At 35.4% G+C, this 12,457-nt stretch overlaps 1 protein-coding gene across 1 annotated transcript; it reads right to left on the bottom strand.

Moving 5' to 3' along the window:
• Window positions 1-4,416: 4,416 nt before the first annotated feature.
• Window positions 4,417-7,593, bottom strand: LOC139967450 (5-hydroxytryptamine receptor 1F-like). The gene has a single exon (XM_071971277.1). The coding sequence runs from the start codon at window positions 6,736-6,738 to the stop codon at window positions 5,338-5,340; it is 1,401 nt and encodes a 466-aa protein (XP_071827378.1). The 5' UTR covers window positions 6,739-7,593; the 3' UTR covers window positions 4,417-5,337.
• Between the last annotated feature and the right edge of the window lie 4,864 nt (window positions 7,594-12,457).

Here is a 12,457-nt window from a genome sequence, read left to right as displayed (position 1 = left end):
TAACCTTAATTAGGCCATAGGCTTCTTTTTCTTTCTTTTTTTGTCTTGTCTGCAGTTTTGATGTTTTCCAGTGTTTTCTTTCCTTTTCTTGTCTTATTATCTTGTCCATAGGTTTCATTTCCTTTCATGTCCTTCAAAATAAGAAATTCGCCGGAAATATTTCATTATAAACCTATTAAATATTAGCAACTTTTAAGTCGAAGAGTGCATCATCAATTTTGAAGGTACTATATATGCATTGTTTTCTTTGCTTTACATAACGAGAAGGGTAACAAAAGGGTATATATAGAACAAAGGCAAACGAAGAATAAGAAAGGAGAAAGGAAATATAAGCGGTCTCTTGGTTTGTTCTGACGTAGTCATTTCTTCACACTATACGAGGCTCACGTTATGGCCTGTAAAGATAAGGAGAAAATATGCACTGAGAAACTTTCCAAAATATACGTAACCCTGACCCCCTCCCCCTCCCCCCATAGATAAATCGATAAGAAGATGTAAATGGGAAACTTCAGTTAAGCTCTTTAAATTTGAAGAACGGCTGAAATGATGCCATGATAGACAGGCCACAGCGTTCCACTTCCGGTTGTAAGAGGAAGGGCATATATAAGCGGTAAACCTAGATTATTGTCTTTTCAATCAACCATGTATCTCAAGTTTAGAACAAGATGTGGCGATCAGGGTTTTCAAACCATAACAGCGTACAATATTTCCTCTTTAACATCAATCAATACCCAGTTGTATGTATCGATGTAGTTTGTGAAACATTTCATAATAATAACACATTCCGCCCGGATGTTTATATACAAAATTACGTTATACCACGATAAATCTGCAATGAAAAGTGTTATTGATGTATATAGGCTTAGGCTCATAAAGTTTCAAGTACATTAGCATGTGAAGAAAAAAAATTGACTTTCTCGCACTGAAAACATAAACAAGGAACTCGCGAAGAAACCACCATTGGCTTATCAAAGCCGCAAGCTGACAGAAGTCAGTCTCTAACATTCATATATTTAACGTCCATGATTATGAATTGTCAACAACTCTGTAACTGCACGACAAACATTAATCTTGGAGTGACTCGGAGTGACTTGGAGTACAATACAGATTGTTGAAGCCGACTCATATGTCACCGGAGCCTGGGGTGGGGGGGGGGGGCTGGGGGACCATAAACACCGTGAGATATAACAAAGACTCGTAAAGTGTCGTATTTTGTTTTTTAATCGTCCATGTCAAAGGCAGAAAGCAACATTACACGATATATACATACACCTATAGACATGGTTTATTTATTGCAAATAGTGTGTTTAATTTATATTTAAAATTGGAAAAAAAATAACAATAATACAAATAAAAGACGTAGATGTGCATCACTCATATGATATTCTATGCATATATCCTGTTCACATGCATGTCAAATATATCAATTGATGTGTAAAGTTATTAATGTATGTGTACACCTTTAAAAATTGCGACGTCATTCGTAAAAGTTATACTGCACACTTACATACATAATGACATAAGCAATGATCGTTTTAAAAATTCTCCTGCACAGTAGAAACATTTTACAATCTGGGGAAGTTACAAATGCAATTATTTCGCTGAACTCATGCTAAAAAAAATAACGTTCTTGTTCGATTTACGTATATGTTTCTTATTACGCATATTTTCAATACCAAACTCTAAAAATCTATCTTCCATTAAAATCTACAAGCGTTATTACTTTTGTTATTTGCTCTCAACAGTGCAAAAAAAAAAAGAACTCACCCTCAACCCCTCCACGCATCTCACCAGCAAGATAGGCATACTATACATATGCTGTGGAAGGCTCGTAGGCCTAGGCTAAGGTTGGTGATTCTTTTGATTACATTAGAGATTTCAACAATATATGCGTAGATATGCGGGTGTCTTTTGTAGTGGAACTTTTGCCTCTCCCCCCCCCCCTCCCTCGCGCTCTCTCTCTCTCTGAATACGTTATGGTACAGTAACATACACCTTACTGAATACTTCTCATAACTTCCATACGGTCATATACTAACTATAACAGACTGCATTGCAACTTTGCAACCATTTGGTTGCTCTTGATAAGCGATGATAATATTGTACAATACAGGTGAAAGTTTGTGTCCGACAAATTTGTATTGTTATACCTTAGTGTTTCATTTGCAAAAACCTTTCTCGAACGATTATGGTGGACTACAATAAAAGATTAAGAGATTAGTTCAGGAAGCTTGCATCCGTCCTTTTAATTGCAATGCACTGTATAGATTAAACGATTACAGCATAATGAAATTGCTTGGGAATTGCATTATACTTTTAATATTGAATAACCATTATTTAATTTCACACACATGGGACTCGGGTCACTAAGGTTAAGGTAACACGTAGCTTGTTAAAGGTATAACTGCTGTTTAATAAGTCGAAATTAATAATAACACTGAAAAAACAACCGAGTTCACAGTAGAGGGATTCATTGAGGTATCTAAGGGACCCTATACGTAAAGGTAACTATTGTTTAATTACCATAATTGAACGATAATATTGAAAGGGAAAATGGTATTTAAGGTTAACTTGTATCATGCCAAAGGTAACTATTGTTTCAGTAGTATGTAGAGCATTCATTAAATAACCTTAATTAACCTTAATTAACCTTAATTAATCTTAATTATTGCGTAATTTTATACAAAAATGAGCTTTTGCGTATTGGGAAAAGGAAACATATCCAATATACCTTCACCCGCCAAACGAAGTCAACTCCATTTATTGCACGATTGAAAATATAGGTCTACGTGTACATAGTAAATATTAAAGTGATATTGTTATTGTATACTGAGGCTCTGAAGTGAAATCAATCATCAAAATATTGAAAATGAACTAACCAGAAACTGATAAAAAAAATATATATGAACCAGTTATAGACTATGTGTGAAATTGGAGGGCCCAGAATCACGAGGGCTCAGTTTGCTAAACCCCAAAACCTTATTCACCCATTCCAGGTCGGACTAAACGAGAAAACACATGAAACAATAATGTAAAAGATTATTTTCTCTCTCAGTCTGTTTCTGCTAAAGTAAATCTAATACAAACAAAAATCTTATGCAAACAAAAATCTTATAAAATTGTTCAAAGTTCTTAACTGACTGGAATAAGGTAAAACATTATATATATATATATATATATATATATATATATAGATATATATATATATATATATATGTATATGTATATACATATATATATAGGCCTATATATTTAGGCCTATATATATGCCTATATATGCCTTTATATATGCCTATATATATATATATATATTGGAGGCTGCGATTAATATTGCGATATTTCCAAACGGAATTAAGAAATTCATAATAAATTACACGTGAATATATCTTGAATACAAAGAATCATATATACTATTAAGGAAACCTAAAACGATGTTATTTTAAGAAGGATTAACATTTTGGAGGAGTTAAGAGAAAAGCGAACTTCTTTTTCTAACAAAAAAAAACCTTTACGGCAGTGGGGTGGGGTGGGGGTGAGATGGGGGTTGTAGAGACCTCAGAGAAAGTCCATGTTTCATATTTTTGTACCTTTTTAAACGAAGCGTTTACGGGATGCCGAGTAAGTTCTAACAATTGTACAAACCCTGATAAATTTGAAAGCGTTAACTCTCATATAAAAGACTGAATGAAGTTACTCTTGATAAAATGATATCACTTGTGGGTACTCTTTAATTCTAAAAAAAAAAAAGTTTTATTTTAATTTGAAAATAAAGGTAAAAATTAATGTTAAAATTTCCAATTTTTTGTTGTTGTCAGATAGTTGAAAGAGAAGGTATAAACATTTTGACAAATTCCAAATTTTAGGGGATTACAAAAACATTGTCTGGGCGACGAAAGATTTCGAACTGAATGAAATAGTTAATCAATCAATCAATCAAAAGAACGATCGATCGATCGATCAATATGTAATCAAATATCGTTCAACTATTGACAAAATCTAAGAGATTAGCTGTACGTTAGATATGCTGCATTCTTGATTAATAACCAAAATGCTTTGTTTTTCTGCATGGTAAAAATGTCTCGAAATTGTTGTTAAAACAAACGCCAAATGTGAATTTAATGCATAAACATGTCCTTATTAACTTTAGGGTAGTTTCTGCCACCCACGATAGTCACGTACTTATTTGTATCTTTGACTTTGAGCAAATCGTAACATTTAGCGAGTAATGGCATATCGCCTTGGAAACCATTCTTTCAATACGACGTCACAGCCTTGACATATCATCCTGATAACAATGTGTTCTTAGTGATATTAGCAATATCAATACGAGGTTTCATAACAATGTAATTGAATCTGTAGAAAGTATGAAGAAATTTAAAATATCATATTTGATATCTTCTTGTTTTTATTCCATTGATCGGGGGAGACGAACATTTATATTTATATGAATACTTGGTTGAAAGGGTGATTTTCTGGTGGAATTTTAGTCTTCATATGTCATAGTATACAAGAACTAAATCAACTCAATCAGTGAGAGTAAATAATGTTTGTAACGCTATTCAGGGTATATATATATATATATATATATATTTATTACTGCAAATTAAAAATTAGTCTCTTTTTTCTAAGAAATGTTATAAAGATTCTTATATGGACGGAAAGGTAATTATTTAAGTATTAGTACGTTTGCTAGCCACTTATCAAATACAGTTACTGCACTATATACGTGAATTTGTGAAATAATTAACTTATTTTACTTAATTAAACGTCATTTTTTGTTAGTTATCCCACTGAGTATATATACTTTACGTAAGATTTACCGAAAATAACCACTTTGGAGTCTTTCTTCTTTTTATTCGACAAAATTAGGGTCAACAATTTTTTTAGCATTAACGCTCGCTCCCCTTTTGAGTGACACACTGATACATGTAAATATCTATAGTTGAACACTCCTTTAATGATCATCATTATCGCACCCAAAAATACCAGATAGTCGACTGACGGTCACCAATGGTCAGATTTCATTAATCACTCTATTGCCATGTATACCCTCAAACCGTTGTGCCTCTCTCAGGGAATTTTCAGTGTCTAATTGAACCCAGAAAATATTATGAAAGTTCAGAGCCTATAGAATATATGTACTCTTGAAACTTTCTAGCAATATTTTAGTATGCTAGATTTTGAAGCCGATGATTTGTCATTATGGGACAATTGTAGGAGAGAAATATCCATCAATATAGTATTTTCAGACACTAACGTAATTTTTTTTCTGGTAAACTTTGAACAATTGGAAGCAATAGCAAGTAGGGCTGTAGTGCTATACCTATATGTGGACCTTTAAACTTCGCACCCAGATTCCTCACTCGCTTCAGATATTTTCTCGAGATCGCTCTCCCGTCTCGCTATTATCACGTTCCCATTCAGTAAATCTGTTGCATCTGTATGGTTGTCGTGGTTACCATATCTATCCCCTCCACCTCCCCCACTGCAGTAGTAGTCTTTGCTCTTCTTCGAGTCTTGCAGATGTACGGCAACGCTCTGATTCCCGGCATTGGAACCGGACGACCTCGCACTGTACAATGAGGTATGATATTTACACATGCAATCGCCGAGACATTTACAGCCCAATAACCGTTTATATGCTGGAACGAAATCTTTGTTAAATAGAGGATAAATGACGGGATTAATCACCGAATTGACATAACCGAGCCATAACAAGAAATTATCCAAAAGTGGCGGAATAATACAATCACAAAATGGTCTCACTAATGCTAAAAGAAAGAACGGTAACCAACAGAGGATGAAAGCCCCCATGATCACACCCAGGGTCTTAGCGGCCTTCCTTTCTCCTCTTAGGGAAATCCTGGAGTTACTTCTTCCTGGTTTAATGCTAACAATCGAAGGACGTGCTTTAGTTTTTAGATAGTCTGCAAATTTTAGAAAGGACATTCTCCTGCCATTCAAATCACCGTTTTGCGAAGTTTCCGAGGCGTGAGAGCTTCTTCTCGAGTTCGGCAGGACACTCGGTCGTCGCTGCATTTCGGCTTTTTGAGATTTCTTCGCCGCGCGATAGATTTTATAATAGACGATTAACATAACGACTAAAGGCAAGTAAAACGCTCCTCCTGTCGAGTAGATTGTGTACAGTTTGTATTGTGATACTAAACATAGATTATCTACGTGGACATTTCCCCAGATCAGAGGCGATATGGAAATGAACGCCCCGATGATCCAAACGATCACCACCATGAGTAACATGAGGCGAGGGGTCCTTTTTCTGGCGTACTTAAAGGGTCTCGTGATCGCTAGGTATCTGTCGACACTGATCATGCACAAGTTCATAATCGACGCGGTGCAACAGAACACGTCGGCACTGATATAGAAATCACAAATGAAATCTATCCAAATCCACGGACGGCCGACAAGTTGAGCAATTGCGAACGGCATCACGAGCAGGCCCACGAGTAGATCCGACACGGCAAGATTGACGATAAGGATGTTCGGAGGCGAATGCAGGTGGCGGTCGACACAGACGGAAAGAATCACCAGCAGATTGCCTACAATGGTTGCACATGCTATCAAAGATAGTAAACTTCCTACCAGGACAGATTTCAGTATCGTCGGAGATTGGTCGATAGTGACGTTGATAATCATTGATGTCTCTTCCAACGAGAGACCGGTCTCCGGATTTGAAGTCATCAGATAAGTCACATTTGGTTCCCAGATCCTGTTTGCCATGGCGAGGAGCTCAGCTTGGATAGACAATGCCACCACCTGTTATGGGTACCAATGATTCCTCTGTGACAGGTCCATAACGAGATCACTAGATCACAAACTGCACACAGCAGGATCTCCTTTTTCGATATTTACTTATTTATTTATTTCTTTTTCGGTCGGTATTTTGTCTTCTACTTCTTTCCGCTTTTCACTTCCTTCTTCTGGAAATCTTTTGTAATTCGAGACATCTTCTTGATCTATAATTGCGAGCTACAAAATGAAACCGAAGAAGGTTAAAATTGCTCAGCCGTTCGCTTATATCCAGGTGTCCGTGATGTTTGCGCAATAGTGCATAATACGCTATAGAGCCAATCCACCACTGTGCATGCAGTGACCTGTTTTGATGATAACGAAAATTTCCTCAATCCAAAATAGATGAGTTAAACAATTAACTGAAATGATAAAACAAATATCCTCTACGATTCTATACCAGCATGAAAACAAAAAACCAGGCCGATGGTGAAATTCCACAACAGCTACAAAAATTCCAGCAGTTAATTACATGGCTAGCACTTCTGAATCGCGTTGTACGTGTTCTATGTGTGTCTGTGTTTGTGTTCGTCTGTGCTTGCTTGTATATGAGTGACCATCCGATTGGTCACATGCGGACATTACCGCGCTAAAGCCTATTAGCTGAAAATGACCCTTGGTATAATAGTACATCTCAGTAGAGTCCTTCACAGTGGCTTGAATCGCTATATAGAAATCAATACACGCATTGGTGCATAAGAGGATCCCTATTCATCTCTTGATAAACATCCACCAAACGCTAAGCCCTCGCTTTGATTAAGAACACGTTGATCGGTTGCCTATATGCGTCTTATTCTATACAGTTATTTTAAAGTTTCTTTCTTTGGTCAAAGACTATGCTTTACAAAGAACTTTAATCTATGGAATCAATTCCAAAATAAGTTTTCAGCGAACTTTAAAGATTATATTGCGGAGTGTAGTTGAGGGCGTCCCTTTTCTTTTTAAAGGCTCAACATATATCACACGCACTATTCAAGAGTTAACTTGTTCTTTTCTTCTATAGTAATAGGACGTCTGAATTACCAAGAAGTTTTCTTGCTAGGGTTTCATTTAATTTATTTTGGTGCATTCCTCATTCTGCTGAAAGTTCTTTGAAAGTTCTTAGAGAAAATTGCAGATGAGCATTGCCATTTGCGAGTAGTGCTGACGCGACTTGCTGTTTTCAAGAGATCAAGGCTGGGTGAGAAATCTCTGCCAGGAATCCATATGCCGCAATATACTTGGTAATGTCTGTTATATAAAATAAGAAACGTTTGTGTCTGACAAATAGAAGTATGAATTAGTGATGAGAGGCAATAAAACCGATGTATAAGTAAATAATAAAACATTGAACTTAAAATAAATTTCGATCATGCAGTCGCGTGCGGTTCCCTTTGTTGGAAAACAAACTAAATAAGTGTTATATAAATACAATACTCGCATTAATTTCTTCCTCAGTCATCGTTCACCGACCATCCGAAATAGGCCCCCCCCCCACCCTCTCCTTGCTCCCCTTATTTTCTCTTTCTGACGACACTGTGCCTCTCTGTCCTAATTCCTGAAAGTACAATTTTCACTTCAGTAGTCCTGTTTTATGTCTTTCATTTCTTAGTTTGTACACCGTTAGTTCTGTTGTGTGTTGATTCCAAAATAGACTCGAGCCTATAAACAAAGGGTTGGTTTCTCAGTGATCCGTTCAACTGTACTCTTTCAACATAACCGTCTTGTTGGAAAGAAGGTTCGAAGCTCATGGCGACACAAACATATTAAAAGTGAACCGTGAAGGAAACCTGTAAAACGTGAATTCTGCTCCGGTGACTTATTTTAGGGCACGTTAAGAGGAAGCCAACATGAATAATGGAATTCAAACCGTTTGTAGGTTACCAGTCATCCGTAATAGCAAAAACACGAGAAAACAAAATTGTGGGGGGGGGGGGGGGGACTAGAGAGAGAGAGAGAGAGAGGTGGAGAGCAGAATAGAAGAAGAAAATTCTACAATAAACAATATTGCCTGTGAACGAAATATTGGATCAGAAGTGTCAATTTCCACCCGGATGAAACACATGATAGAAAAGAGAGCAACGTGTACGCAGGCTTAAGTATACTCCCATGCACCACAGGTCTCACATTGGCGGAAAGGATACATGTTATTAATTAAGTCCAGCTTTAATTAATCAATAAGTATTTTGTACTTTGAAAGGCAAAGGTCAAATAAAAATCAATTTGTGAATACCGTATGAATCATCACGAGAACACCTAAAACATTATTTTTTTCTTTGAAACACTAACAGAGGTCTGTGATTGTATATATGGAATGTATAGGCCTATGATGATAGGGGGAAAAGGTGCACCCGCCACACGGATATAACGACGGGTAAATAATATATTTCAACTTATTTCATATATAATTAAATTAAGATGAAATAAGATTGATTTAGAATAATAACTTGATTTCGCTCGAATTAGAAAAGAAAAAAAAATAGTGGCGTAAAGAGAGTGTATTTTAGTTATTCCCGAGATGTGGCATCATCAAAGTCATTACGCTCTATAAGAGTCAAATCCTTCCACTCTTCGTAAACTATACGTGCACTTATAGGGTGAAACGTAAACCCTCAACTGAGGCTCGCTGTCACGTATAATTGTAGCACAAGAATGGATTGAATCATTACTGCAACCTCGTAATAAATATAAAACCTTGTGGTTGACCGAATCGCCACTCTTGCCATATCATCGTTCATAATGAAGAGCACTTTTGACGTAAGAACAACTAAACTTAGCAGTGCAAACGATATCCAATTACCGTTAATTTAATTGATAAAACAAATGGCATCCGCACTGATACATATATATACATATACAAAAAGAAAAGAAAGGAAATTAGCAACTGTCTTTGCAGAGTCGCGCGACAGCGCAATTCAATTTCGTGGGTGAACTTTAGTTGACCTATACTCGTGTATATAGGTCTGCCTATTATTAGCAGTTTCCTTGTTAACACGAACAACTGATTATTGTAAAAGCCACTTACTAGGTCAATTATAACTAAAAGGTAAAAGTAGGTCAGACAGTGGACATTTGTATCTGTTATATGTGTCGTTTATATATATATATATATATATATATATATATATATATATATATATATATGTATATATTTATATATGTATATATATATATATATATATATATATATATATATATATATATATATATATATATATATATATATAAATATATATATATATATATATACATATATATATATATATATATATATATATATATATATATATATATATATGCATATCGAAATTATCCCTAGGATATAAACTTTGAAAAAAAGAGGGCACACTTTCATTTTCAAAACTATGGCGTTTGATGGCAGTCAATGCGTTGGTTAACAGTGCCCTCAACTTTTGAAGTAAACGTGATGTAGTGACCTATTAAATAAAAGAAAATCTGGTTTCTTGCTTTGAACTGGGAATGGTGTTAAAATTAGTTTCCTTCTGGTCGCCGTTATGGATTTTCTATGTATTTAGTTACGTAATAGACATGTAAAGAATGCTTATTCCGACATAAAGACAAGGTAAGAGGTTTGTATAATAATATTTCTGTTTTATACAACAGGCAGGAGCACGGCTTTTGAATTTACTTATTTTTGTCTTGTTTTGAAAACAGTCCTGGGGGGAGGGTTCTACTTTTGTGTGATCAATTGTGCTTATATGCAAATTGATGGTTGCATATTCAACGATAACAATTTATCTTTTGAAATTTGATGCAGTTATACTGTCAACACACCCCAAAGACCATTCTGTATTCAATACAAAATTGAAGTTTGATAACAGGGGGGGGGGGGGGGAAGGGTCGAACCTCCCCATTTTGATAATGTACTAGTGTGATAAATTAACATCAGTTTGAGCAAAAATCTATCAAAAGTCTTGTCTGGGTTATCAGGGTTTCGAATAAAAACCTGACTGTGTCTGTTTTTCTCAAGCTAGAAATGACCGTTGACAGTTCCTAGCTGGAGTGTCGCATTGTATTACACTTAAAAATGAAAATACTTTGATGTGGGATTTGCATCTACCATTGCTAGTGTAAGAATGTAAACAGGTACCGCCATGAAGTCTTCTCTGTGTTGTCTCGTTAGGTTCTGTTCTAGTTTAGTGTTTCTCTGTGGAATATCTCGTGGCTATTTTAGATGGCTAGCATGTGTTAGAAAGTGTGTCGTATCTTTGCTCATCTAAACGTTTGAGTAGAGATTAGCGGCTCGTACCTAACTCTTTCAAAAGAGTTGGGGTACGTGTAAGTATGTATTAATCGGGGGATTGGGGGGGGGGGGACGGGTGAGGGTGTGTGAATTCTACCGAATTTCAGTAAACAAGTGCTGCAGACATTTTGAGTGTGTATCATAAAGTGTTTCTGTTTATTAATCTATGAAAATTCAAATTCTGGGTACATTTAAATTTTGGTTTAGGCTATATTGCCACAAAATATACCAGTTAATGATAACAATGATAACAAAAGAAGGATACAATTTTTGGGGACAAGAGGTGGTATTTAAATCTATTTATGTTGAAGACTTTTTTTACAGAATATTTTCTTTTCATTGTTCTTTACCTAACAGTCAAACCTAAGAATACTTATAAAAAATATAGAATGCTGCCCTCTTAAAATGTCCTTACAGTTTAGTTATATACTATAACAGCGCATATACACATTTCATTTTTAATTATGCAACTTATTGTTTATTATTTTGTGCTTTAGATAAGACCGAACTCAGTATTGAAGAAGACCCCTGGAGAGAGGGTGGGGTTGGGTTGAAATCATAAATACATTTTTGTTATAGGTTTTACACCGTTCGACCTTTTGTCTCGATATTGTATTCACACACACACGCGCACTTACGCACGCACACGCAACAGGATTTCGTAATAAGTGGAGAAAGGGGATTTGATATATATTTTTTATGCATTAGATATTCATGCATATGGTAGTATTATTAATATAAAAGGTCATGGTAAGTATATTAAAGAGAAAGTGAGGATTTTGGGGTTCAATTAAATGCAAACAATCAAATAATAACATATACTGTGCGTGCATGATTGAACTGTACAACTCAAAATGTATACAAGACGATCCTAGTATGACGTGCAACAAATAATAACAAAAATGATTTTTATAATGTAAACATAAGACAAACCACGAATCCAAATGAAACCCATTGATGATTCAGCTATAATCTTGAATTGTTAATCACTCGTTTTGTGAAAGTAGAGAAACATGGCTGAGAAAATAATTTTAACGGGATAACGAAGTATGAAGTTTAAAAGTCAGTAATGTCGTTGTTATGATATAAAATTTTGAAACCTCATTTTATTTACATTGTGCGATGCCACGCATAGACAACACATTAGTTGTCTATCTCTCTCTCTCTCTCTTCTTGTGTTAATTAGGACCCCCTCACATCCAGCTCTCCATTATCGAAACCACTGTTTCACTTGTTGATGAAGTCATTTAATCATACATTACCATCATAAAATGTAACATCCCTTGAAGCATTTTGTTTATATATATATATATATATATCTACGTCTGGAAATAATATAGAGGATCAGAGCCCCTAGGGGAGTACCATTGACCTTTCAACTTACTCTTTTTTTTTTAACCTATCCTT

This window comes from Apostichopus japonicus, chromosome 5 (assembly GCF_037975245.1).
Source record: "Apostichopus japonicus isolate 1M-3 chromosome 5, ASM3797524v1, whole genome shotgun sequence".
Taxonomy (NCBI): Eukaryota; Metazoa; Echinodermata; class Holothuroidea; order Aspidochirotida; family Stichopodidae; genus Apostichopus; species Apostichopus japonicus.
This window is presented reverse-complemented; position numbering and strand designations above follow the sequence as displayed.

What these genes read in the sequence shown, in the direction of transcription:
- LOC139967450 (XM_071971277.1), bottom strand. Translation starts at nt 6,738, where the DNA reads ATGGCAAACAGGATCTGGGAACCAAATGTGACTTATCTGATGACTTCA.